We start from the raw sequence: 27,046 nt of genomic DNA, 5'->3' as shown, positions 1-27,046 counted from the left end.
TATAAATCAAAAATAAGTAGTTTGTAAACAGTTGAAAAGTTACTGACTACTACCGCGACCATCGTCATGTAAAAATAGTCAGTTGGTCCAAAGAAAAATTATCGATAAATGGACTAGTAGTGACTATTTTAAAATTAGTTTAAAGTTAGTTTAAAATTGGTTCATTTCCCTACAGGGAATGACAGGATATGTGTTGAACAGCAGTCGGCAACAAATACATATTCATTTGTTTGGTCACACAGACACAAGGTGTGTGAGAGTAACTCTTGCTCTCTCGAAAAATAAGGTATAAGGTCACCAAGGGAGACCAGCTGATTATCGATACCTCTCAAGTTTGCTGTCAAAATGCATTATTGTGAATTGACTTCCATTATGAAAACGTAAACAAAGTCGAAATTTTTGACATTAGACTTGAGAAAAAAAAGCTGTTTTCCGATTTCGATTGCTATCTTGGTGACCTTATTAATAGATCTTGATGAAAACGTAAACAAAATCGAAATTTTTGACATTAGACTTGAGAAAAAAACAGATGTTTTCCGATTTCGATTGCTATCTTGGTGACCTTATTAATGCCATGTACAGACGAGCGTTGTTCGCTCTCTCATTCGTTGTTCGACCCTAGATTATGAAGTAATTACTTAGTTCCCCATATAAAATTGTCTGAGCGAACACCGAATTTTGTACGTTGTTCAATTCGAATCACTCTCTGAATCACCAAGAATTTTGTCCCATCTCTAACAATTGAGAGAATTTATCGAAAATAAATTAATTTTGACAGCATGACAAAATTTTTCAAACTTTTTCAGTAAAATTGAAAATGATGAATGAAAAGTAACCAATATTCTAGTTTTTATATATGCAGAACGATGTTAATTTTGTTGTCTACATAATGCAATGTGCATTTCTTTCCCCTTGGTTCTAATTAGCGTACAAAACGAGAAACAAAAGTGGGGAAACCCAAACAAAAATTCTCCCATTTTTTAAATGTGACATTTGAGTTGAGAAAATATAAAAATGTATTGAAAACAACAATATTTTCAGAAAAAATGAAAAACATGAATTAAAAGTAAAGAGATAGGGGTTGATATTATAGTCAGGAGAAAGAGAATTATTTTTTCTATTTAGATCCATATGTGAATCACGCAAATATGTTACAATTTTGGTGTGAAACAAGAAACAAAAAGTTTGAAATAAAAAACTCTGATGACATGAATTCATATACGTAATTCTGAGAGCGAACTACGTTGTTCGAATGCCCGTCAGAACATGGCATAATAGATCTTGATCGGTGTTGTTTTCTTTAACGATAACGGTAAATGGACTACCTATTTATTGTGCCATGAATTGCCCGATTGTGCAAATATTCGATCTTTTTAGTTGGTAACACTGACAACCTCCGTATCGCCGTTGACTCTGGTTACTTTGGCTTCGCTGTCTTTTGGGCAAAAGTGTTTTGTCATTTTGCACATTCAGATTGTTTGAGAATAATTAAATTGATTGGTACCGCTAAATAAGAGATATATCCAATTGTAAGTTAATAGTTAATTTAACATGTCTAGTTACTAATTAAATATTCACAGATGTTTCTCACCCGCTCTGAATATGATCGTGGAGTAAATACGTTTTCTCCTGAAGGAAGACTCTTTCAGGTGGAATATGCTATCGAAGCTATTAAGCTGGGATCAACCGCCATTGGCATATGTACATCAGAAGGTAAATATTAGTAGTTTTTTTTTGCAATTGGAAAGCTAAAGTGGGTTTACTTTAGGTGTTGTATTGGCTGTTGAGAAACGCATTACTTCCTCACTAATGGTGCCAAGCACAGTGGAGAAAATTGTAGAAGTCGACAAACACATTGGCTGTGCCACATCTGGTTTAATGGCTGATGCAAGAACTTTAATAGAGAGGGCACGGGTGGAATGTCAAAATCATTGGTTCGTTTATAATGAGCGTATGTCTATTGAATCGTGTGCACAAGCTGTGTCTGCTTTGGCTATACAGTTTGGTGATAGTGGTGATGGCGGTTCCGCTATGAGTCGGCCATTTGGCGTTGCAATTCTCTTTGCAGGAATAGAGGAAGGCAAACCACAACTTTGGCACATGGATCCATCTGGTACATATATTAGATATGGCGCAAAAGCCATTGGATCTGGTAGTGAAGGTGCCCAGCAGAACTTACAAGACAATTACACTGCTGAAATGACCTTAAATGACGCCATTGTTTTGGCACTGAACACCTTGAAACAGGTAATGGAGGACAAAATAAATTCCACCAATGTTGAAGTGATGACAATGACGCCGGAGAAATTATTCCGCATGCATACAAAAGAAGAAGTGGAGAAGATCATCAATGATTTGGCTTAAAAATGTCAACATTATATGAAAGCATCAAATGTAATATATATAATTTTTTATTGTAACTTTTCATCATACTTAAATGAACAGAATTTTGGCCGTCGACGGTAAATACGTTGTTTTTATTTACAAAAGTAGCATATTTGGGAGCATCGGACATCATGTTATTAAAAAGAACAATGCCGCAAGGAACAATTTTAGTAGTTTTTTTGCAATTTTATGTATGAAAAGCGCCGTTCAAAAATGGAAAGCCTTGTTCAAAGCTGCCCCCTGGCTTCGTCCATTAAAACAGTAATAAAATATTTAAATCGGACTTAAAGTATGTCAGATGTGTATCCAGTGTAAAGGTTACATCTGTACCTATCAGTTAAATTTTATAAAAACCCAAACATAAAATTAAAAATTGTATAAGGCCTGAAAGCAGAAAGAATCCAAATGCGCCCCTCTCCCCTTATTATTTTCTTAAAACAATAACAGCTATTCGATAAATTAGTCTTCGATTCAAACAATATTGTTATAATGTTAATGATAATAAAATTTGATGAAGAATTTTTCTGCGAATGTGAATTGAATCCCTTATTTCAAAAAATCCCAGATTCGTAGGAAGTTATGTTTACTAAATGGTACTAAATTTGGTACAATTTGGTTGAACCGATCGGACTGGAATACTTAAATTGGGAAATAGGATTTCAATTGGATTGTTGAGGTAGTTAGCTATGTAAATTTATTTTAATGTGCACTAAATGTTACTAAGTTCGGTAAAATTTGGGTGATCCTATAGAGCTCGAATTATGAAATTAGTTTTGGTACAAGAGTACAAAAAGTAATAAATGTTAACAAATTAATAAGCCTTTATTTTGTAATGAAAAGCCAAAAGGGTCAATAAATTATTGCAATATACTTTGAATTTGTAAATTTTATCTAAAAAATTATTAGAACTTAAAGAAAATTACCAAAAAATACACTTATGACACTTCACATGGGAATTTTTGCTGTGGTCAGAAGTGTTGTGAGCTGTATAGATATGGAGGCAATATTGAAAATACATACTATAAGAGATCAAAGATACTATGTTTAATTATCGCTGATATTGGTGTGTAGTTTGAATAGCTTTTCTGAAAACAGTATAATAATATGTAAAGACAAATTTAAATATCTCCCACATTCGCTAACGAAGTAACCGGAATATGCTAGTACATATAATAAAAATTATTCATTCAAAATAAGAAAATATGGGATAATTTTATTACATTTAGTATGTTCAACCCTAAGCTATAAATCAAAATCTGCAAAAATAATAAAGATATATTTAGACCAGATTAACATATAATATATATCGAATGTTAATATTCCATAGCATACAACATTTCTTACATCGTCCCATTTTCCTTTGTATAAGATCTTACTTGCTGAAATACTACGTAACAAAATATGTTGTACATTGTATGTGAATTTATATCGTAAATTTATAGGTGATCGCATGCAATTTCAAATGAAACCCGCACATTTGTTAAATTTCGCCACTCTTATTTTATTACACTAATATTACATATTTTGTACAAGCAGCAATAGATCTTCTTTCAAAAAATTGCCGTCTGACCCCAATTCTCCTGGTGATGTAAAGAGTAATACTACATTTGGTATAAGTCTGTAACAAAAATTATAAATGTTGATTACTACATTCGTGTGTACTTCATTTGAACTGACCTTAAATCAAATAGTGTCTTCTCCATGTCGTCTTCGGAGAATTTACCGCCATTGGGCAACATTAAATTGAAGTCCATACATTCGTTTTGTAAGCATGATTGCACAAATTCATAGACATCAATAAGCTTTTCGTAAACATCAAATGTTCCCTTTGTAATAAATCAGAAAAATATTTTTAAGACAATGCTTGTTGTCTATGCTGGCATTTTTAATTAACTCTGCTGGTATTTTTAATATATCCTAAATTATTTATATTATTTTGTAAAAATTGATTTTCATTTAAATACTCCGTAACAATCACACTGATAATTTATCATTCATTTCAGAATTAATTTTAAAAATGCATCCGCATAATTCTTTTAAAATATTAAAATTTAAGATATTAACATTTATTTTAAGTATCTAATGTAGTATATTTATAATTAACGATAGTTATGATGTAAGGTGGATTCCTTGTAATAATATATAAATTGGCCATTGAATGTATAATTTGGCTTCAATTGCAAATTAAATACAGATGCAATTAAATTAAATAAAGGCACTTGACTTACTTGAATGTAGAGTCCATTCGGGAACTTTACTCGTATCAACGCGTATTTGTACATTCTCATGAGTCGCTGTTCTTCGCGTTCGCGCATCGCTTTTGTTTTCAGTATTTGGGCGTTTTCCAAAGCTTCAGTTCTGAGTTGTTGTTCTCTTTTAAGTTCTTCAGGGGATATGCGATAGAAGTCGTCTGGCAAACTAACATTTTTTGCCTGCGAAGGCAAAAGAACTTTTATATTCCTGTCCAACTCCAAATGTATCTGTTCAGCATTTCTCAAGGACTCTAACATTAATGGTAAATCGTAGTCTTTTTCTATATTATCTTTGGACCATATCAAAAATAATTCGTTGTCCAACATTATTTCTCGAAAACCACAAGCATTAAGAAAATCCAGTGCTCCCTCGACATATCGAACTTTATCGGAGAATATCCTAAAAAACACCGTAAGTAAAATTCATATTAAATTGAAGCATACCTCATTACCTGTTAGACATACGTATTGAACAGTACTTTTCCTCATTAGGGTGGTTGATAATATTTTCCAAATATTTACAAAGAGTCTGAACGCATTCCTCTGCCTGAATATTACAAACATTCGAATTAATTTAAAAACGCAATATTTATGCTTCGATCGGTACTATCGCTTACCTTCTCTTTACTATTACAATTCTGAATTATTAAGCAAGATGTCAAGGCTTTTTCATCGCTGTTTTCTAGTTGCTGGTACAAAAACTCTTTTATTTTTCCTCTCCATTCCTTTCGGGGAAGTATTTCGTCACTCACTAGAGGGCAACGATAAAATATAGACGCCACGTTAGAAGTGGGTGCGTTTTCGTTGTTTGCACACTCTGTCTCCTGTTTGAGAGCTGCCGCTTCAGCTTGAAGTTCTTGTTTAGCTCTAGCTTTTATTGCTGCTAGCGAAGTATTCAAAGTCTTGGCATCGCCCCTTTTCTCGATGCGTGCCAGAGCGGCTTCTGCCGCTGCTTTGGCCTCATTGCTTAATTCTTTCCTTTTTGGTGGTACGTACTCCTCGTAGTTAGATTTTCTTCCTTGCGAAGAAGACGTTCCTGGCTCTGAAGAACTTAACGAATGTCCCTGACCCAAACTACCACCGCCAAGCTTGAATTTAAATGCGGCTTCGTCCTTCTTCTTTTTAAAGTACTGTTTAATTTTTGACATACTTAAATTCTCGGCGAGTGTTCCTTAGGAAGTTTCAACTTATCCACAGACAGTTTGAGCTCTTCGATCTCCTTAAGGGTACCTTTAAACGAAAAACATCCTCTGTTATTCGACGTTAATGAATGGCATTCGTCCAAAAATATTCCCAACATATTCGAAAGCCGAATAAAATTCCTAATAACAATTTACCCAAAAAATTTTCATTATCAAACTCCAACTTACTAGGTCGCACAAATTTCTCGTTTATGACCTTTCCGTAAATTTTCCAACTGTAGCCTATTATTATTAGGGTGCACAATACCAATGCTAGCAACACATAAAGAAGTGTCCTCTGCAAAGGCGTAAAAATTGAGTCAGCTCGACCAACAGCCTCTTTCAGGAGCGTTATAAATGTCTGACTTGTTTTTTCCACTTGTAATGCAAAGGCTTGGAGAGCTTTGTTTAGATGATCCCGGAAAGAATCGCCACTATGCATCTCGCATAGGCATAAGTAAAATATAGGTTTTCAATTTATTTGCAAAAACGTCAAAGGAATGATTCGCAAGTCAAGGTTTTCTTTAATCAAAGTGAGATGGTATATCTTGTGTCGATTACGAGGTAATCGCCAGCGGAATGTATTTGATGTTTACCAGATATAATCGTTTCGCAATAATGCCACATTGATAACTTTAAGAATTTGCAATGTTGCCACTGAGAATCAAGAAAATATTGACAAGGAACAGAGGAATACGATGCCCACATTGCGATTCACACACACACACACATCATACAATAATAGCATGTTTGATGCCTACATTGCAACTCAAACATCATACCAAGGTATATTTAATAAGGTAGCCGCATCGGCCCAGCTGTTGGACAAATAAATGTCAAAAATGTTGTTGTAATGTTGAACCAAAAAATTAAAAAACAAAATTATGAATGAAAATCTCCGAATTACGAAGAGCTTTTTTGCATTTTCTACAAGAATTTGTGTAAAAAAATCTTGCCAATCTGTTTGTTTTGGCAAAATATTTTTGACATATCAAAATACAACAACCGATGTTTGTTGTAGAAATTCGCCGATGCGGCTACCTTGTATATCTACCTTGCATCATACACTTCACAATGGTAACAAATGTGGCAACACAACAAACAAAAGTACACAAATACCAGTCCGCAGTCCGGCAACGTAGCGCAGTGACAATGGCAAGATTTATTTTTCCATAAATAAATAGAATAATTAGAGGAAAATGGCTTATATTAATGTAGCCGAATGGTCTCCGGAACAAGTGACCGACTGGATAAAAGGTTTGGGAAGAGCAACGTGTGGATTTGTTGAATCGTTTGTGTGAATCATGTCATGTGGTGGTGCTCTTGTTTGTTGTAGGTCTGGATGACTCGATGTATAAATATGTGTTCTCCTTTCATAATAAGAAAGTCGGTGGTCACCAGCTATTGAATATTAGGCCTTATGAGCTGGAACAGCTAGGCATGACTTCCATCGGCCACCAGGAAATAGTTTTGGAAGCTGTGGAAAATTTGAGAAACTTTGTAAGTTGAATGAAGTATAGTACTGTGTTGTTGGAGGGGGCAGGGCTATTGACAATTTCTTAATACCGTACTTCTTATTTGGTAGCACTTCAACTTGGACAAGGAAAACCTACAATTTATGGCGCTGCATGTGGCGACCGCTGCTCGTTGCCTCCACCGTCAACTGGCGCTGAAAACGGGAGAGACTATGATTGAGACGCAGGTTCTCAACGATATTACGCGAACAATTGCCACAATCAAGCCTTTGATATGTTGGCTGGACCGATCACCTTTCCTCGGCCAGTTTCAGTTTACTGAAATTTGTCGAAAAATGCTCAGACTAGGTTTGGAAATGGCAACGATCGCACAAAGAGAGCGCTTCGTAGAGCGACCAGTAGAACAAATTCGGACGACGGCTGAGACATTGGAACGTTTAGCTAACTACATTATTCAGGACATCACTGATCCGATGCTACTACAACCGGCGTCCCTTAATTTAGTTACTTTGAAGAAGAGGGAGTCTGAACTTGGTTTCAATATTGAAACTAGCTACCATGGGGTTCATCGGGTAACAGATATTAAACACAACTCACCAGCGCACAATTCGGGAAAAATAGAAGACGGCGATGAAATAGTTCAGATAAACTATCAAACGGTGGTTGGGTGGCAATATAAAACAGTACTACTACAGTTGAGGGAATCATTGCCCGATGTATTGCTAACACTCAAGAAACGGCCAAAACACACAAAAATTTATGGTCAGATTTACATGCAACCATATCGCCTTCCTAGCAAGAAACGGAACATTGGGACGCGATGGGGAGAAAATGTCCCAAGCCCCCGACCAGGATTTCTTGATGTCCCCGAGACTACATTCAAAATGCCTCCGTTGACATTGAACGTGGAAAATGAGAAAAACGATGATGCTGATACAGATTCCATATGCAGTGATATTTTAACTCCGACGGACGCCAAAGTTTTGGAGAAGGAAAGTCGTTTGTATTATCCGAAGCCCAGAGCAATGCTACAAAGACGAAATACTATTTGCGGGGATGAAGTCATGCGACACAAAAGCTTAGGTGTTGTGTCCCATTGGATTGAGAGCAAATCTGGCATAGGAGGAGATCCCTCATCACCCAGTTTACGAGACAAATCAGTTTCCTTTGGTTTTGGGCTCGAAATTAATCCGAGGCCTACGACATGCATAGGTATTAGTGGCGGATCTAATTCCAAATACGTTGGCGAGTTCAACGATAAGAAATTGCGTAAAATCGTTGAGCAGTCTAGTGATAAGTCACTCTCATCCAAACCTGGAGTATGCAAAGTGGTGCGCTTCGATGCCACAATGAAGGCTGAGGATTACCCACTTGACGAAAAGTACACATGCAATGTTCAGAATACAATATTGGAGACATTTGAACCGATTCCATTTGCGGACGAAGAGGAAGATGGCACGGAGTCGCTACGATTTGCTCAAGAAAAATCAGACGTATCAGCAGAGGGCCCTAACAAGGAAAACATTAGCAATAAAAACTCCTTGGTTGAGACCATAAATATTCCAGTGGTAGTAAGACGAGGTAGACTTGATAAAAGTCATAGTACGCCGGCCTATGATAACTCTGGCGAGGACTCCGATACACCTCCTGCCATTGAACCAAGAAAGGAATTTTTAATAGTAACGCCACCTGTACCCCCGCCACGCCCCAAAAAGCTACACGAAATGAGTCCACGCACAGTCCCCATTCCTCCACCCAAACCCCCAGGCCTAATGCAAGGAATAACCACATCGCCTGTACCTCTGAAAACACAACAAATTCAGCATGAATCGTCACAGCCGAAAATGACCACGAATAGTCCGAATGTATCGCCGAACAATGCAGGGGATGCCAGTGCGATCCATAATAGTACATTTTCGCTGGCAGCCACAAGTGATGCTCCAACAGAAGGAAGTGAAATTCACACTCCTACAAAAACCAGAACATTGACACTGAAAAAGAAACACAGTTTGATTAGCAAGAGGAGAAATGTTAATCTGAAAATTCTAGGTACTGGCGACATTCAGGGTTACCTGTACCGAAGGACCAAAGACAAACGAGGTGTCACTTTCTGGGATCGTTTGTACTTCGTAATGTTGGACACAATTTTATATGGCTTCCGTTCCAAAGAAGCCTCGAAGGCGAACTGTGTAATTTTTCTTCCAGGTTTTACAGTTTCATTAGCAAAGGTTAGTACTCATTTAAATTGATTTAAGCCATAAACATATATTCGAAAGAGTCAAATCTATTTGTTTTATAAATTATTTAGGAGGTCCATTCGAAACCATTTGCCTTTAAGGTCTACCACTCGGCAAAGACTTTTTACTTCGCTGCCGAATCACAAGATGCACTGAACCAATGGGTAGAATTTATAAGAGTGTCCACATTAGCGCAACATACCAACACACTAAACGGGTCAGAGGCAGAAATAGACTCTAGCACATTGTTCTCAGAAAATGATAGCTCCAGTGAAGAAAGTGAATCTGTCGTTACAAAAAATCTTTGCACTCCTTCTCCGCAAGCAAATAGGGAAATGTCGGTGTCTTCGGCCTCAGTTCAAACAAAAACGCCAAATTCGACACCTATATCTACAAAGAGCGATCGACGCTACCTGGGTTCCTTGAGAAAACTTACGAAGGGCTCATTGCAATTTAAAAGTTCTTCTGCTAATGAGAAAAAAATGTCCAATGATATTCCTGTGCCTACAGACCAATTCCGGTCATATCGTAAAGTACCTGGTGGTAATTCTGGCATTCAGATTGGAACAAATGCTCCCGTGTATCAAGATTCGTCTCTACACCCAATCAATGTGTCTAGCACTAATGTTCACTGCGGAGAACAACAGCAGTCAACACTACTGCCTCAACAGCAGCCCCAGCAACGACAGCCTGTTCAACAACCGCAACAACAACATACCGTAGCGTTGACTTCTACTAACGAAAAAACTGTTCATTCACACCCGAGACAAACGTCAAGTGGATGTGAAACATCTATGGTGAGCCTGGAACCGCCCTCATCGCCAGCACCCGTGCCGCTCATTTATAAGGATGCCACATCCATGACGTCAAATGTAGGATTAACTGATCTGAGTATCCCACAAACACGACTAAACGACGAAGAAACCATTCAGCAATCCAAGGGTGTGACGAGCCCTAGCAAGAGTGTGAAGAAAATACCGTACAACTTCATTCATGCCTCAAATCCCAATTTAGTGGAGTTCGATTTCCAAACATCACGGACTTTAGACTACAATTTACCGAAAATTAATTCAACTAATGCGTGGGATGCCCTTCCCACTAACATTCAAGGCTTTGTAACTCTAAAGGATTTGATGCTACAGAAGCAAGAAGAGGAGGCCCAAGAAATGTACAATAACCGCGTTCTATTAGGCGTAGAAAAGAAGGAAGATCACAAACGAAACGTTGCTCAGAGGCAACAAAATCAAGGTAATGGATTACCTGACGATGGCGGTGGGGGCCAACATTGCGAAGATCAAAAAGTTTCAAAGACTCAGAGCCGCAGTCTTCCTAAACCGCCTGATTACGAAATTAGCTTTAAGCCAGACGATGAAGATATACAACTTACGCGGACAAAAGAAGGATTAAAATTAAGAGATTTTGGCTATGAACTCATATCTGGCGATGAACCATTGGGTGCACCATCAACTACTGCTCGACAATACCTTCAAAGTAATCGTCATTTGACGCAGCACACAGATATGCACGACACCATGTGTAGTAGCAGCAATTGGACCTCTGCTATGAAATCAAAGTCATTTTTACTCTCCTCGAATAAGCTTAAAAAGAACTCCACAAGTAGTAGCTGTTCATCTGCCGATTTTAATATTGGTCCTGGGGGCGAACGTAGACTAGGCAGTTTTAAGAAGAAAGGAAAACTGGAAACTTTTAAGACCTCTAGTGAGAGAATTTTCCAATTTGGCAAACATGGATCCTCCAGCAGCGCCGCAGGAACGACAATGACTTTGCCCCTTAACAAAAAGACGAGCAATTTGTCCAGCGATGCCTGCGGAAATTCTGGCATTAAGAAAAGTCAAACATATAACAACGAACTGAAGGAAAAAGCTGGTAAATACGATGCTCAACGAAAAAATTCTGCTCCAATGCCAATATTTGGTAAGTTGAGTTTTTCTAGCTCCTCTTCGGCGCCAAACGCAAATAACAAAAACGATAGCAAGAAGGACAAGAAAAACTGCAATTCGCCCCTATTCCATCGGACACTTTTCGGTCATCAAAATAATGCTAATAGCCAGCAAGAACATATAAGCGGAAGCAATGCATACACTGGCCGAGATTATGACCAGGAGATTTTTTCTCAAGTCGTGTTTCCCAAGAAGAATTCCAACCGTAAACAATCTATTGTAACGCCAGTTGCTAACAATGATATTATAACTGCCCCTGATGTAACTGCGCCGCCACCTCCATCGAAGGCTAGTAACGCTAATGATATTCCACAATCAGTTTCCGGCGTTTCAACCACCGAGTACCCCAACATGGAATGTCCTCCAGTCTTCGAACCGGACATCTACTCATTGGATCCAAATGCCAGCCTCTTACTGAGACGAAATAATAATAACAACCACAACAGTAGAGAAAACGAAAACAACTGATTCAATCAGTCCCTTAATTATTACTCTTATTTAGCCTCTGCACATCGTACAGGAAAATAATTGTACTCAGACGATTCTTGAAATTTGTATAATTTGATCGCCGATCAGCATTATCATGGTGTAATTTAGTCTTCCCTTTAGTTACAGTTCTATTCAGAATATCTATTATTTAGCATTACATCTATTTTTGTAGTCGAAAATTGGCCTAACTATTATTTGAAAAATACTGGTCACCATGTACATAGTATACATAAATATATACATACATATATAATATCGCAAATATTTACAAACAATAAATAATTTAAAACAAATCAGACAATTTCATTATGCATGTATTAAAATGTGTGTGTTTCTGGAATCGTAATTTTTGGTGTTAAATATTTTTTAAACACATTTAACACAAAAAATTACTTAACTGGTAAAATTCGCAGCCAGTTCAAATTTAATGATGAACTATAATGAATCAACGAAAAAGTATTAAAAATATCCAAAGAATTGTTTCAGAAAAACTTCGTTTTTACATTTTTTATCAATGTTTTATTGACAGGTCTTAAGATAAGCTTCATGTAATTTATCTACAAAATCATCATCGTTTTGTATCAGATAATTGAACGCTTGTATAAACTGATGCTTAGTGAGAGGCTCCTTGTGTTCCTGTTCTGCAAAATTGGTTTGAGAAGGCGTAGTCGATGATGGTTTGTCGAACATTGTTGGGGGCATAAGTGCCGGCTTGGCAACCTCTGTTGCCTGTGACAAGCTTTTTTGAAAATTCAGATTTGAAAAGATTTTGCTAAGTGATATCTGTTCGCCAATATTTGACGTAGAAGAGCATGTCGCCGCTGTTAGGGCCTGTGCAAAGCCAAAGTCGGGGCCTCTATTTAACACAGCCGTATTGTCCAATGTTGAAGTGCTACCAGGTCGTGGTATTGATTGGTTGTGCAAGGAATTTGTAGAGTTTTCCAGCAAGGAGCACGATAGGCGTTTTGTGACGGTCGAATCTTCAAAACCGGCTGTCTGCTGCTGTTGTTGCGCTGGCTGTATATCGCGCTGTTGTTTTTCAAGTTGTTCTACTAATAAAGTATTGGGTAATATTCGTGGTGTGTAAGCGATATCAGTTGTTGGTTTAGCGGCTTCAAAAAATTTCAAAACGTTTCCCGAAGCTTTCAAAGGCGCTTGCTGTTTTTGGTTCTGGTTATTGAACTCTTGTTGTGCATTGGACAACATTTTAAATATGTTGACATTATTGTTATTGCTGTTGCCTGCCTTTGCATCATTATTAACGTGTGAACCGTTTTCAGTTGTACTGGCTACTGTGTGTACCAGGTCGCTAACCAATTTGCTTATGCGATCACATTCCAAGCTGTTATAAAACCAAAAACCTCGGATACGGGACCTTTCGTTGCGGTACAACAAAAAGGGTGCTTGGGCCTGTAGTTCCAGATGTGGTGTAATGGGTTCCACAAACGAGGTTGTATTTAAGCGGTTATTAATGAAAATACTGTGAAATGGTTGTGCATTGCGACTATAAATGAAGAAAGCACCCTCAACGTCCGTTTTCTCCCACTCATTCTGATCCGAATCAAATATATAAAATGCTACATGAGATGACGTATCTACAATATCCTTGGCGTAAGGATCGACCTTTTTGATTGCAGCCAAGTTCATACGCGTTTTGCTCTTATCTGCCATCATGACTTCTGTTAATCTCGATATGAGCGCTGAGATACCGTTTGGAGACCTAAATATGTTGCCTCTGAAAAAAAAACTAAGGAGAATAAGAAGAAATGAAATATCGATGAGTCTTTATATAACCCTTGGAAGACAACCCAATCCATATCGAATCATAGGTGCATGCTCTTTGTTGCAAATACTCATTTAATTGGTCGTATACAATTACCAAGATATATATGCAAGAAATTATCGTGTAATCGAACCACAATGAACATTCGCAGATATTACTCTATTAGATGACGGAATGAGAACCATCATGGAAGTGGAAAAGTAAACAATTAACAGATACGTGTGATTAGGATATGGTAGCCACAGCGAGATAGGCCTGAACTTCTAACATACACAAAGCGAGCAGCAATGGCCTCCAGTGCCCAGAGTTATATCAGTTCTCAAAAATAGCTAAAACTACCTCACACTCACTTTACGAAAATTTCGAAATGTACAAGCAAATAAGCCACTTCGATTGCGATTTTATGGGAAATTGTTGAATCCTTCCTTCGGAATGCCACCAGAGATATGTCGCTCAGGAAAGAAACTGGTTCAACGAACAACTCAGTGAAATGAACGATCAGAACGTTGACGTTCTATCCACTGTAAAATGATTACCGTCGCGCTATACACAGCAAAATGGCTACTCTAGTGTGAGGTGTTGAATATATTTTAATTCTTTGTGCGTTTGACATGATATGATAAAACTCTCAACGCGTTGGATGTGTTTGGGCCTTAAATCTAGTTTATTTATTGAATATTAGAAATTTAAATGAAATGCAAATGATTTTTTGCATCTTTCGTCAGAAATTACTTTGTTATTTAGTCGTATTCAAAGGTTTGACAGTGTGTGTCATATTGTGAGAAACTTTAAAATTAAATGGCATTTACATCATAAATTTTTGCCGGGTTACCTATTTAATGAGGATTTATTTGACATATGGAATTGACAATTTAATCCCATTACTATTAGTTTAAAGATGGATTTTTCAACATTGGTAACAAGAAATTTTTTATTTGTGCTTGAAATCATATTCCCGATTCGAGTTTGAAAAGAAAACCTGACATTTTCCATTAATATTTCGTGGTTTTGGTAAAATTTTAAAAATATGTCAAATTAACAAAACAAATATATGCATTTGCTCTTATTTATTCTGTAATTATAGTGCACAAGGCAGAGCTGTATTTTTTTTTTTTTTTTTTTTGACAAAAGATAGCGTACTTTGTATAATTGTACCATGCTACAATTATACAAGTAATACCAAAGACAGACGAGAGCCTTAATTTGCATTAAATAGTTCTTAATTTGAATTAATATTTACCCCTGACAGACGAGAGTTTCTGCATTTATGAATCAGTTTTTTGTTTCAAAACTATTGTTTGTCTGTGTGTAGTAAGAAAATATTGTCATTTGTTTACATTATTTTTTAGGATTACATCTTTATGAAGAGTATATATGCCAGACAGGAAGAATAACAGCTATAATGATGATGAAACAGCGCCCAATTCGACGGAATGTTGTATTTTGCCTTTATTTCTAATTTTTATTTTCAAAAACGTAAACAAATTTGACAACAATCAATTTATTTTCTACAGCATTGCCATATTGAAATTGGTTAATTCAGTATAAATTCAGTTTGATTTTGTGCATTTACAACACATAAAAATGAGGATAATGTACAAGTTAATTTGAATTAAGGCTATTAGCAAATTAAGGCTGTCGTCTGTCTAGGCTATAACTGAATGCTTAGCAGATTTGATTGTATCGTAATGGTACGTTTACATTTAACCGGATTTCGTTAACCCAGTGGGTTTCAATTGTCAATTCCTTTGCATATATGCAAATAAATCCTCATAAAGTATGACATTTTTGATTTATGTAGAACGACCCAGCAGAAAATTTTTTTACACATTATACTTGAAATAAAAATACGATAATGCAATTTTAGGTTCACAATATATGTATAGAGAACCAGAAAAAAATCGGCGTTTAATTTTTGACATGAGAATTTCAATTACTTTAAATTAAAAGAGTTCTAGGCGCGAGTAAACAATTGTACATTTCTAAATCAAAGAAATTGCAACAGAAGTTCGTTACCATTTGGTTTAAAATTTACTCAAATTTCCTAATGGGAATATTTAAAGAAGCAAATCGTTTTGAAATGAAAAATGACAATTTTTAACGCTATTTGTATTATTTTGTATGAGTTAACTCTACATATGGCAATGGTAGCGATTATATGTTTAAAATAAATCAAATTAATTGATATTTCATTTGTGTGGTTTTCGTTTTCGATATATCAAACTGACACTACAAGGCAGGGCACAGCTACCAACTGATTACAATTTTTTCTCAAGGTGGCTTGTTCCATCAAATCAAAATACATATTTTGTGTATGAGAATGTATTGTTTTGAATACAATGTCAAATAATTTCAAAATTAATTGTGGCTCACAAGAAAAATTGCATCTGTTAAACAACAGCAGATGTAATTTTTAAGTTTAGGGGGTTCGCTTTATTTCTTTATGTAACTCGAAATTTTGCAGTCATATGTTTCCAATTTTTTCGTAAATTTGCTTTGACAACATTCAGATTTGAATAATTTATATTTATTATTAAGTTCCCTGCTGCTAAAACTTATAAATATAATTTGCAACACCGATAGATTAATATTGAAAAGATTGTGGAGCTTTAGAAGTGTGAGGATAATCGGTTCAGATTAAAATATAGCTCCCATGCATACTTTCGCCAGATTCATGCATTAGCGCCGTCGGACAGTGATCCCTTTTTACTGGGTTTATATTCATAGCTACTTTAAGAATTCTTGGTTTGTTCAGTAATTCCATGAAATAAAAAAAAATCATACGATTCTCAAATAAGACTACCTTCTGTAATTATGCCATGCAGAAATTTTGAAATCAAATTGATTTTGGCTCTTTATTAGAACATTAATTCATAATGCTTTATTTTTATTTGGTAATATGGCAATACTTTATAAATAGGATTTGTCTTTTTTTCCTACAAATTGATTGAACAATGAAAATCATAAATATAACGCAAACCCCATAGATAACAATCCAGAATATTTGCATTTTCAAACGCCAGTTCACATAATCCGTATAATTTTCGAATCTGTTGCGATATTGGTGATCCAATTCGAACTTGCTTCGATGAGGAAAAAAGGACAAATAAAAATCTTCCAGTAGGTGACGAATCAATTCATTCTCTTCCGGATATTTAGAATTCAAGTTGTCATTAATGCAATTGAATTTTCTGAAATAATCCAATAAAAATATAATTTATCGAATAAGCAATATCAAAAAATACCTTGGATCTCTTCTGATTCTGTCTAAAGCATCTACAACATCCGTTACATTTGAGGTGAGCATCATGAAATTATTTAACACATTTCTCTTCGAGTTTATTTTATACTTATACATGGGTTTTTGGGCAAAATTTAAGGTTAATGCTTCCACCAACGGCAGACATTTCTTCACCAAATCCTTGGTGACCGTGGGCTAAGTATAAGTGACAAGTCAGTAAGCATCCACTAATATTCACAAATGTATCTTACCAAATGAGAATCTTCGTATCGTTCGTATAAAACTGTAGTATGTTGATTTTTATTCAGGGCCGCACTTCCGTACCCATTGGATTGACTGCAATTTTGAATAACTTCTTCAAAAAAACGAACAGCGGACCAATCCAAAGGTAAGGGAAACATTTTTGCCAATAACGTTCTAATTTCTCTATCGGACCATGTAAGAGAATTGTCTGTGTCAAACTCGCCAAAAATACTCTCTATAGTCTCAGTGAAGGTCTCCTCCATTAGAAATGAATAGTACAGAAAAGCAAATTGCAGATCATCAGGTGCCCGAAATCTATGTGTAGCCGTAATGTATATTTCATGGGCAAACTTTTTTTGCATCGCCCCAATGATTTGCTTATCTAATAGGAATCCTACATGGCTAATGACGTGCCTTGCTTTAAATCCATATCGACGATTTAGCAGCATGTTCGTGTATATTAATGATTGTGAAAAATTGTCACTTGTATTTAGAGGGGATCTAAAATGTTTGGCAGTTGTGTGTAATATTGGGGCATTAATGGACTGATGATGTTTGTTGAAAGTATCTACAAGAGCCTTCACATTGATCGGGTGTGTCAAATTAGAACCATTCAATATATCCGCAAAGTGTTTTGTAGACCTTGTGCTAACAATTTTGCCCTTTCTATTTCTAAAGTTTCTTTTATTTTCTGATTGTTTTTGACTACGTTGGTTTTGTGTTAATGCCTCAAGAAAACCTATGCCGGTCTTATACTTAACATCATTGACACAGTCTCCTCCATCATATTGGCATTCTGAAACGTTGCAGTGATAATCACATATCTTATCACCAATATATGTCCAGGGGCAATTCTGAGAACATTCTGGAACAAGCCAGGCTTGGAAGACCCGTGTGCCTTCTGAATGAGTGTAAAGATCTTCTGGATACAACTCAGAACCCAGAAATATGTCGTCATTCAAATAAAGAAACCTATTGGATAAATTGGGGATACGGTGAATAAACGTTTCTATGGCAGCACTTGAAAATAATGGCAACCATTGTTCGTTTGGTATTAACAATTTGTGTGGTACAATGGTTATACGTTCATTTGACAAATCCAACCACCCCGGAATTTGACCATTTGTAACAATGTATATATGTCGAATCCAAGGGGCATATTTTTCCAGCGAACGTAAAGAATATTTTAATTCATTCTTATCATCAAATCTATTTTTGTCATAATGCTCTCTGTATTGAGTTATTGTTTGATAAAAATGTGAATCGCTGCCATTAACCCACGTGTAAACAACATCCATTGGTTCGCAGGCCGATGATGTTGATGCTCGTTTTCCATTTTTCTGTAAATTAGGTGGACTATATTAACAATTTATTACGAGGATTAACCTAATGTTTACCTTATGTTTAAACCAGAATAACACTATTATAAGCATTGAAGCCAACAATATTTTCCACAGGCGCTTCTTAAGTGTCCATGCCACATACTTAGATGTCCTTCTTAAGCACATGATTTGAACGGGTCATGTAAATATTATGGGTAACCATTGCGATGACAAACATCCATACTGTTGTATTATTCGCGAAAGTTATTTCTGCCCAAACTCCGTAAATGTTAGTGTGATACCAATAAAAGAAACACAGTTGTTTTTCTGCCACCAGCAATTGTCCCGGCAGAACAAACACATGTACATACTATTCATTGTGCAGTGCGTCTGTTTATGTATCTTGCATTACGAGCAACTTCAGCTAATGGAAATCATATTTTGACTATATTCGGCAAAAACACACACACAGTCAAATCATAAAAATCCTGGAGCAAAGCAATGTATTCAATCTTTTAAATATAAATATGAATATATTAAATAATATTAATATATTAAACTATCCTAAAATTTCCACTGTTATACACTACACAGATACCGGCAACATTTAAATATTTCCGTATTTTTTGTGTACATATGTACACAAAAAATACGAAAATATAATGAAAAAATGAACATGAGTATGTACCCACCACTCAGCTGATTTCAAATACATATATGGTGTGTTTTTATTGGTTGTGTCTGTTTACTCGATAGTTTGTAACAATTGTTAGCAAATGTTACTAAAGATGTGTTCCCAAACCTGCAATATAGTACTATATTGTACTAGTTTTACAATTTTTGCTAGAAAAGCGTTTCCTTACGTCGAAAAGCAGGAAACATTGAAGTTATATTTAAGAGAGTTAAAACCAAAATGGTGTTCTCTTCTCCTATTTTCTGCAAGACCAATTTGGCCTAGCACGAAATAGTAAATGTAGTAAATTATGAATTTGACATTTGATTGCCAGAGATATACTGTCCGAAATAAAGCATATGAAAGTTAGCGCTTCAACAAAAGGGACACACGCAAAGACGCACACACATTTGCTTAAAAAAAAAAAAAACAAATAAATTTAAAAATAGACAAACAGATTTTTTTATTCTCTTTTGAAGTATAGCGAAGATGAATGGCTGGCAGAAGATTCAGATGAAGAAACTATAGAATGAAGACTTGGGTTGGTTAATCGTACTAACCAATGTGTGTACATTGGTCCAAAATATCTTGGGCTTAAGTCAAGTTTAGGGGCTCTACTTGGATCGCTTTGACATTTTTACAGTAAGTAGTCCTCGATGAACTGATTACAGTGATACATATATATTTTATAGGGAGAAATGCATACTTCCCTTGAAAGTTCGGAGAGTATGTTCTTTTAATCAGCCGTATCATTTTAAAGGTTATGGTTTGTGCTATATAACTAGATGCAGAATATATTGCATAACCATGTATGCGCCTGTCCGTATGTGAAAGTCTTATTCTTAAGTTCTCTTAAAAAGTACCCGATATAATCTTTTAATGATACCCATATTGCCTTGGTGGCAATAGAAAAAGGGCTGTTTTAAAGAAAATATGTTCCGAAATGTCAAGGCCAATAACTCGGGAAGTATGCATTTCCCCACATGAAATGTATATCACTCTAATCCGCACAAGGAGGGCTACTTACGGTAATCATTTCAAAATGATCCGAGTGGAGCCCCTAAACTTGACTTGTTCCATATTTTGTTGTTCAAGTTTGCTAAAACATTCCAATCAAAATATCTACCAATTTGTTTGTGCATTAGGTTTCCAATCAAAATATCTACCAATTTGTTTGTGCATTAGGTTTCTGTAGTCTGTTTTTGTCCTTAACAAATGGAATTTTTGATTTTGACGTTTCTTTATGTTTTAACTATTTTTCGTTCCTTTACTTTTTTTTACTAGTACAGGAACGAACCTTAAATATAGTCGGTTTACCAAAAAATCCAGTAAAAGAGAGTAAAGTGAAAGAGCAAGTTTGACAGTTCAACAACAAAAAACTTACTGGAGTTTACTGAAAGAAACTTTTCTCACCCTATACCAGCATTTCATAGCAAATTTATGCAGTACACAAAAATCTCTCTATTGATAATGGTCTAATTTGTATTCGTAAATATATTAGTATAAATCCCATTCCCATGATACATTGAAATATTTTTTATATATGACATAAGAAATTGAATTAACTTTGTAATGAAATTGACCCTAAGGCTTTATGATTATGAATAAATATCATGAAATGAAAATGAATTTTATGCAATAACACTGTAATTTTCGAATCAGCTGTTTTATGACCAATTGACAAAAATAATGTGAAAGATATCCAAACATTTTAATTTCCAAAGTGCAATTTTAAACTTTGTTGTATAAAAAATATATAAAATGGAAGAAAATTCACGAATCTGCAGATTTGCTGAATCTTACTGATTGTTGTCTTTTTACTTTTCCCAGTATTATTGCAGAAAATAATAAAAACGGCTTACTCTCTGAAACAGAAGTTAAACGACATATACATTAAAACTTTTTACCGGGTTAACCTACTTTATGAGGATTTATTTGACATATATGCAAAAGAATTGATAATTGAAACCCACTGGTTTAACGAAATCCTTTTAAATGTAAACGTACTATTACTGAGTAAATCTTAATGGAAAAGAAACCAGATACAGCTCCATATATTAATTTGTACTGGTTCAATGTGTATTTAACAAGGTGTAAGTGGCAATCATATGGTCTCAATGTTTTTTCTTTACTGTTTTTAAAGCAATTTGTCAAAAAATCAATCATGGAAATAGTTTCGTTCCTATGATTGTATTTTTGTTCCATTAACTCAATTTAAAATAATATCAAAAATCAATAAAAAATGGAACAAAAATACAATCAAAAGAAAAAAATCAAGATGAAAAAGGAAACTTAGGCTTAAATCAATGTCGGTAATTTTTCACACATATTTGTCCAGTACACCTTGAATTCCAAATTACAAATATGGGTACCCTTCTACCATGCTATCTCAAAATCAAAGAGATAATGTGACATAGAACATTCGAATCTGTCTATTAGCGTGTTTAAAAATGAATCTCGAAAATCATATTTAAAATTTTGTTGCGGAGCCTTCAATTTATTGATAGGTGAAAACATTAGTTCCTACCATGGTATAATTATTACAAGGTAGGGCACAGCTATCAACTGATTACAATTTTTTCTCAAGGTGACTTGTCCCATCAAATCAAAATAACTATTTTTTGTATACAATGTCAAATAAATTGAAATATATTCAAGTAGAATTGAAATGAAAATAAAGTTTTTAACGCGTTCGTCTGGAAGTAATTACTTTGTTATGGATGAAACAAACATTTTATGGTATTCCCTACTGGATTTTGGGAAGAAATCATAACCATTCATTCATTTTTCGCATTTTTAGTTTTGTGTTGAAAAATAAATACAAACACTTCTAGCGTATATTTATTTTATTTTTGGCAGAATAGGTCACACGTGCACAGTTTTTTTTATTCACCTTCGAACAGAGATTTTACTGGCATTTATGATAATTCTTCTAGGAATATCTGTTGACAAAAACAAATAAATAACAGTTTTGCTCAAATCATTGTTACCTTTCTGTCACTACTCAAAACTAAAATATTTGTCAGTTGAGATTTGTCCCAGTGCACACTTATGTAATTCCCCGAAGCAAAATATTATTGTAGTTCGGAACTCAATCTAAGTACGCCCAATGTTATGTAATTTTTTCCATGAAATTACATTGACGGGGACAATCAACAATAGAATTGACAATTCTATTGCGAATCGCAAGATGTAGATTGGAAAAAACCAAACAAAGGATTGATTATATTGGCAGTAAAAGATATAATGAATTGCCACCAGATATAAAATCACTACAGAATATTTCGAAATTTAAGTCTGCCTGTAAAAAATACTTATGTTCCATAAAAGAAACACTTCTAGTATGAATGTTTACTAAATTTATATTTTTTAATTAAATATCATGGTGCAATTATAAAAGGTAACAGCAAATCCCAGCTGATTTGATTCATACGTAATACTAGTGTCAATAGGAATTTGACAAATTATAGGTGTGTCTGGTTACCCTAAAGTTTGTAACAATTGTTACAAATTGTTACTGGAAGTCGTCTGTTAACCCAAAAGTTCTGCAAAAGAGAGCGGTTGGAGAGAGAAATTTTGACAGTTCTTTCAGTGAGAGTTTGCAAATTCTTGCTGGAAAAATTTCTTCTTGCAATCTCTTGCAACTCTTCTTCTTCTCATACATCGACATTCAATCAGATGTTTTCTATTGTTTGTTTATTTATTTTTGTGCTTTCAATTTGAAAATAATTTTTTTTGGAATTAGCAAGACTAATTGTTTTTGGAGAAAAACTTTACAAAACGAGAAAAACGTAAGTATTAATATGTAATAGGAAAATAAAAGACTATTTCCAGCATTTTTAGAAAAATGACGGAAGAAGATCAGTGTGTCTCTGTAGCCAGTGGCAGTAAATTATTAAGCCCAAATATGGATTTGGATTTTTTTTATTTTTATTTTATTTTATTTCCTTTTTATTTCAAAAACTTGTTAAACTGGTTGTGTTTTCTTTCTTTTAATTCTTTATAATGGCGGACAAATTGGTTTGTTTTGACAAATCAGCTGATTAGTTGCAAGCTTCTGCAGGGATGCCGTCTGTTTACTTTTCGCATTTTTCTTGCAAAAGAGAATAAAACTACCTTACTCTCTCAGAAAGAAGTTACTGGACAATTCCTGCAGGGAAAGTAACCAGACACACCTTATGTTCTTAAAAATCACCCAACAGGAAAATTGGGAACGAATACAATTTGAAATTGTTCTTTATTAAATGTGCTCCCGTATTCAATTTACTCAATCTTCCTGCTGGGAAAGTTTGAGGAAGCAAATCTTTCTTGAAGGAATTACTCGCTATTCCAAGCATTGGCATATGTGTTACACATATATATGGCAATGGCTCAATTAAAGGAAAGATGTGGAAGCGATAGAAATATAAATTTGATAGATTTTCATTCATGTTTTTCAATTTTTATTTTGAGGATTCGAAAATATTCCATTTTCAAAATAAAAATAATTTGATGATAATTTGTTTGTTTGTTTACATTTTTCAGTCAAATCAGTTGACACTAGTAGAACTTACAACAAAAAATTTCCATGTGGTTGTTGTATCGTTTTTTGTACAACAACACTTGTTGTTACCTTCTATTATTATACCATGATTAAATATTAACATTTAATGATGTAATTCAAAATGTTGCCAATTGCCTCAATAATGCCACTAGGGCGCTGAGGCCAAAATACAGAAATGTAAATAAATATAAAAATTTAATAAATAATAAAAAATGCACTGTATTTACTATATCCGCTACTCTTTATGGGTTTTGTCATATTAGGTTCGTTTGTTTACTCAATCATTTGTACAAATTATTATAAAATGTTGTTCGTTTACCCAAAAGTCCAGTAAAAGAGAGAGTATTGAGAGAGCAAATTTGACAGTTGTGCTAATGAGTATTTGCAAATTCTTACGAGGAAAAATTTACTGAGTAAGAATTTTCTTGTACCATTTTGTTTGCGCCAAATAGTTTGTTGTTGTGTCGATACAACCTTCTTACTGAATGTTGTTCGTTTTAATTTTGCAATTTTCTCTCCATTTTGTTTGCGCCAAATAGTTTGTTGTTGTGTCGATACAACCTTCTTACTGAATGTTGTTCGTTTTCATTTTGCAATTTTCTCTCCTGGAAACGAAAAATTCGTATTTTATTCTCTGCAAATTCTTACTGAGTAAATGTTACTGGGAGAGTAAACGAACGAACTTATTGTCGTTATGTTTAAACGTCAAATACGTTTACTAAATTTAAGTATATCTGCTGGCAATACCCCTCTCACAACCAAATACACCCCTGTAATTGCTCAACAATTTTTGACATAACACATGACAACACGAAAATATGGCAATCTACGCTATGTCATCACATGACTGCTTAAAGATCATATGAATACGAAGAAATTTTCATTGTTAGACTGTGAAGATCGACGTCGTTTTTTTTTTCTTATGGAACAGAAGTGTACATAATTGTGTTTTTATTTTTTTTTCAAACGAATACAATTCCATTTTCTATTAGTTTTCAGTTCCTAAATACTCATTTATTTTTTTGGGAATATTGGAGTGTGTTGGGAAAAGAGGAAACTAACTAGAAAAAACGACATGAAGTCTGTGGCTGCGTTATTGTGTCTTTTGAGTTTGGTCATTGCTGAACAAGCTCCCGTGTTTCTTTGGGGCGTCAACAGGTACCTCCGTCATAATATTCAGCTTTGTTTCTAAAATTAAAAATGTATTTCCCCTTTAATATTTTAGCGAGGCTAAACCTGCATTAACAACTGTATCCAAAACGGAATTTTCTGAGATTGTTGCTTCGCAGAAAAAAGATAACACCTTGGTTGTGTTTCTCGAAAATGGCGTAAGTAAAACTTCATCAAAGCGATATTTAGTAAATGTGTTTAAATGTTTATGACTGAATGTTTAATAAAGAACAATACATTCTGACAGATATCAATAATGATAATTGCAATATTAAGATTTAAATTATGTATGAGTAACGTAATTGCATTCATGTACTTCCTTTGTAGTTGACCACAAAAGACTTTTCATGCACCAACGCCCTTACATCAAAGTCGTGCTACGCACATTTGCAAGAAGTCCCCGAAAAAACCTTCTACGCCTCGGTTGAAGATCCAGTCGATGCATTGAAATCTATTGGTGATTATGAGTACAATTCCGTGGATGCCACAGGAAAGCTGAGCAACAATTTGGAATTAAACGAAGGCAAAGTTGTATTTGTTACTTTTGATGATCAGTCAGAATCGAACCGGGCTGCTTGTTTGGAGTCGCATGGTAAATTAGATTAAATCATTTAGAAAGACAAAGACATTTTACGTTTTCATTTTTCATTCCAGATTCTATAATCACATCGATTTCCAAGCAATTGAATGGCAAGGCTATTTTTGTGTACACAACTGCTCCACAAACATCCTCATTGGCTTTGAAACGTGAACGTCGCGCAGCTGCTGATAGCAACGGTGTTGTTTTCCGAAGTGGTGCCGAATTGTTGTTGTACTACACTACACTTACCGTAGAAAACAGCAAAGACAAAAGCACAACCACTTTGACACCAACTAGCATGCTCGTGACACCAACAAACGCAACAGCTTTGTCAGTTACATTGACAACAACACCGCAATTGACATTTGACGTAACATTGTCTGGTGGATATTTCTTTATGACTAATGTCAAATGGAATGACATCTCGTTCCGCAGTAATGATGTTTATGCTCCCACTGACTTCTCGTACTTCTGCGGAAATTTAACTCTATATGGCAAAGGCACTGCCGAAGAACCAAGCACATACACCTTACATTGGAATTCTCTGCAGTTCCAAGCACCATTTGGAAGCACTACGAATAAAGATTTCGTGTTTGGAGATGCATGGCACTGCGTTGGTTTCTTCACTGGTGGAATCTTATCTGGCCTTTTGATTGTTGCCCTTTTATTAACCATCACATTTGTGGGTGTTTGCTGGATGATGGATATCAACACCATGGACAGGTTTGACGATCCCAAAGGAAAGACAATTACAATTAATGCTTCCGAGTAAATAATGTAATGAATGTCCACATTATTTCTATTCATTCCCTTCTTTCTCAAGTCATTTCCTTTAACTCTTGTTGTTACCTATTTAAAAAACAAATATTATTGAGTGTGTGTATAATTGCAATAATATCTTTGTATTTAAATTAGTTCAGCATCCTCGATTTAAATGCAGATATATTGTTGCTCTTAAGGTAATATTATACAAAACAAAATGAAGCCCGTTTAACGTCGGAGTTGGCCGTGGTTGGTTAATAGTGTAAAATCGCAAACCTCTTTCTAATAAGTATTTTTAGAATAGCTCATTTGTTGTATTATTTTTATTATCGAAATTTTGAACATAACAAATAAAAATGGTTGTTCTACAAACAAAATTGTCTTATTTATACTATTTTTCAGATTATTGTGCATCATTTATTTATGGAGTTACAACAAAAAATTATCTCGAGAATTTAAGAGTAGCGTTGTGTTGAGACAATTTAAGATAAACTAGATGTTTATAAAGTCAGAACTATTGTCAACATGAATATTATGTTGTGTGTTGTTTTTCGAAGTTCCAAGTTTTGGGTGAAGGAAATTTAAACATTTTCATTATGCAGTGGCAACTCTGCCTCGATTCCTTAAAGAGAGCACGAGAGAAAATGTTGAAAATGTACATATTAAGTAAAATGAATGAACAATGAATATCCAGTTTTTCACTGAATGTCTTACTTCGTACGCTGTGCGGCAGGACACATCTCTATTGA

The 27,046-nt window shown here is 35.0% G+C and overlaps 7 protein-coding genes across 7 annotated transcripts; 3 read left to right on the top strand and 4 right to left on the bottom strand.

Moving 5' to 3' along the window:
• Window positions 1-1,565: 1,565 nt before the first annotated feature.
• On the top strand, window positions 1,566-2,364 carry LOC133337043 (proteasome subunit alpha type-5). Its single transcript, XM_061545307.1, has 2 exons — window positions 1,566-1,713; window positions 1,769-2,364. Exons 1-2 carry the CDS (start codon window positions 1,581-1,583, stop codon window positions 2,362-2,364), a joined length of 729 nt encoding a protein of 242 aa, XP_061401291.1. The 5' UTR covers window positions 1,566-1,580.
• A 1,536-nt stretch (window positions 2,365-3,900) lies between these two features.
• LOC133337060 (UBX domain-containing protein 6) lies at window positions 3,901-5,785 on the bottom strand. The gene is made up of 5 exons (XM_061545326.1): window positions 5,255-5,785; window positions 5,090-5,184; window positions 4,614-5,037; window positions 4,063-4,211; window positions 3,901-4,003 (listed from the first exon to the last, which is right to left on the bottom strand). The coding sequence occupies exons 1-5, from the start codon at window positions 5,783-5,785 to the stop codon at window positions 3,901-3,903; spliced, it is 1,302 nt and encodes a 433-aa protein (XP_061401310.1).
• A 2-nt stretch (window positions 5,786-5,787) lies between these two features.
• Window positions 5,788-6,260, bottom strand: LOC133337018 (uncharacterized). Its single transcript, XM_061545283.1, has 2 exons — window positions 6,008-6,260; window positions 5,788-5,867 (listed from the first exon to the last, which is right to left on the bottom strand). Exons 1-2 carry the CDS (start codon window positions 6,258-6,260, stop codon window positions 5,788-5,790), a joined length of 333 nt encoding a protein of 110 aa, XP_061401267.1.
• A 731-nt stretch (window positions 6,261-6,991) lies between these two features.
• On the top strand, window positions 6,992-11,959 carry LOC133337017 (uncharacterized). The gene is made up of 5 exons (XM_061545282.1): window positions 6,992-7,075; window positions 7,155-7,318; window positions 7,404-9,521; window positions 9,602-10,402; window positions 10,463-11,959. The coding sequence occupies exons 1-5, from the start codon at window positions 7,018-7,020 to the stop codon at window positions 11,957-11,959; spliced, it is 4,638 nt and encodes a 1,545-aa protein (XP_061401266.1). The 5' UTR covers window positions 6,992-7,017.
• Window positions 11,960-12,476: 517 nt separating this feature from the next.
• LOC133337016 (mRNA-decapping enzyme 1A) lies at window positions 12,477-13,656 on the bottom strand. Its single transcript, XM_061545281.1, has one exon. It carries the CDS (start codon window positions 13,652-13,654, stop codon window positions 12,500-12,502), a length of 1,155 nt encoding a protein of 384 aa, XP_061401265.1. The 5' UTR covers window positions 13,655-13,656; the 3' UTR covers window positions 12,477-12,499.
• Window positions 13,657-16,650: 2,994 nt separating this feature from the next.
• LOC133337015 (N-acetylglucosamine-1-phosphotransferase subunits alpha/beta) lies at window positions 16,651-18,755 on the bottom strand. Its single transcript, XM_061545280.1, has 4 exons — window positions 18,645-18,755; window positions 17,256-18,587; window positions 17,009-17,199; window positions 16,651-16,954 (listed from the first exon to the last, which is right to left on the bottom strand). Exons 1-4 carry the CDS (start codon window positions 18,753-18,755, stop codon window positions 16,651-16,653), a joined length of 1,938 nt encoding a protein of 645 aa, XP_061401264.1.
• A 5,870-nt stretch (window positions 18,756-24,625) lies between these two features.
• Window positions 24,626-26,310, top strand: LOC133336995 (V-type proton ATPase subunit S1). The gene is made up of 4 exons (XM_061545259.1): window positions 24,626-24,943; window positions 25,011-25,113; window positions 25,283-25,547; window positions 25,610-26,310. Exons 1-4 carry the CDS (start codon window positions 24,861-24,863, stop codon window positions 26,305-26,307), a joined length of 1,149 nt encoding a protein of 382 aa, XP_061401243.1. The 5' UTR covers window positions 24,626-24,860; the 3' UTR covers window positions 26,308-26,310.
• Window positions 26,311-27,046: the final 736 nt, after the last annotated feature.

This window comes from Musca vetustissima, unplaced genomic scaffold (genome assembly GCF_032173495.1).
Source record: "Musca vetustissima isolate MV318-11 ecotype Yass unplaced genomic scaffold, APGP_CSIRO_Mvet_v1 utg6013, whole genome shotgun sequence".
Lineage (NCBI taxonomy): Eukaryota > Metazoa > Arthropoda > Insecta > Diptera > Muscidae > Musca > Musca vetustissima.
The sequence above is the reverse complement of the archived record's forward strand: the minus strand, read 5'-3'. Positions and strand labels throughout refer to the sequence as shown.

Coding starts and splice junctions, on each gene's coding strand:
- LOC133337018 (XM_061545283.1), bottom strand. CDS start 6,260: ATGCATAGTGGCGATTCTTTCCGGGATCATCTAAACAAAGCTCTCCAA. Junction 5,868..6,007: donor CGAGAAATTTGTGCGACCTA/GTAAGTTGGAGT, acceptor TTTCGTTTAAAG/GTACCCTTAAGGAGATCGAA.
- LOC133337015 (XM_061545280.1), bottom strand. CDS start 18,755: ATGTGCTTAAGAAGGACATCTAAGTATGTGGCATGGACACTTAAGAAG. Junction 18,588..18,644: donor TATTCTGGTTTAAACATAAG/GTAAACATTAGG, acceptor CCTAATTTACAG/AAAAATGGAAAACGAGCATC. Junction 16,955..17,008: donor AGAATCAGAAGAGATCCAAG/GTATTTTTTGAT, acceptor GGATTATTTCAG/AAAATTCAATTGCATTAATG.
- LOC133337016 (XM_061545281.1), bottom strand. CDS start 13,654: ATGATGGCAGATAAGAGCAAAACGCGTATGAACTTGGCTGCAATCAAA.
- LOC133337017 (XM_061545282.1), top strand. CDS start 7,018: ATGGCTTATATTAATGTAGCCGAATGGTCTCCGGAACAAGTGACCGAC. Junction 9,522..9,601: donor TTACAGTTTCATTAGCAAAG/GTTAGTACTCAT, acceptor TAAATTATTTAG/GAGGTCCATTCGAAACCATT. Junction 10,403..10,462: donor CCACATCCATGACGTCAAAT/GTAGGATTAACT, acceptor GAAACCATTCAG/CAATCCAAGGGTGTGACGAG.
- LOC133336995 (XM_061545259.1), top strand. CDS start 24,861: ATGAAGTCTGTGGCTGCGTTATTGTGTCTTTTGAGTTTGGTCATTGCT. Junction 25,114..25,282: donor TTGTGTTTCTCGAAAATGGC/GTAAGTAAAACT, acceptor CTTCCTTTGTAG/TTGACCACAAAAGACTTTTC. Junction 25,548..25,609: donor TGCTTGTTTGGAGTCGCATG/GTAAATTAGATT, acceptor TTTTCATTCCAG/ATTCTATAATCACATCGATT.
- LOC133337043 (XM_061545307.1), top strand. CDS start 1,581: ATGTTTCTCACCCGCTCTGAATATGATCGTGGAGTAAATACGTTTTCT. Junction 1,714..1,768: donor TGGCATATGTACATCAGAAG/GTAAATATTAGT, acceptor GGTTTACTTTAG/GTGTTGTATTGGCTGTTGAG.
- LOC133337060 (XM_061545326.1), bottom strand. CDS start 5,785: ATGTCAAAAATTAAACAGTACTTTAAAAAGAAGAAGGACGAAGCCGCA. Junction 5,038..5,089: donor TCAATACGTATGTCTAACAG/GTAATGAGGTAT, acceptor GGTGTTTTTTAG/GATATTCTCCGATAAAGTTC. Junction 4,004..4,062: donor AAGACACTATTTGATTTAAG/GTCAGTTCAAAT, acceptor TTTTTGTTACAG/ACTTATACCAAATGTAGTAT.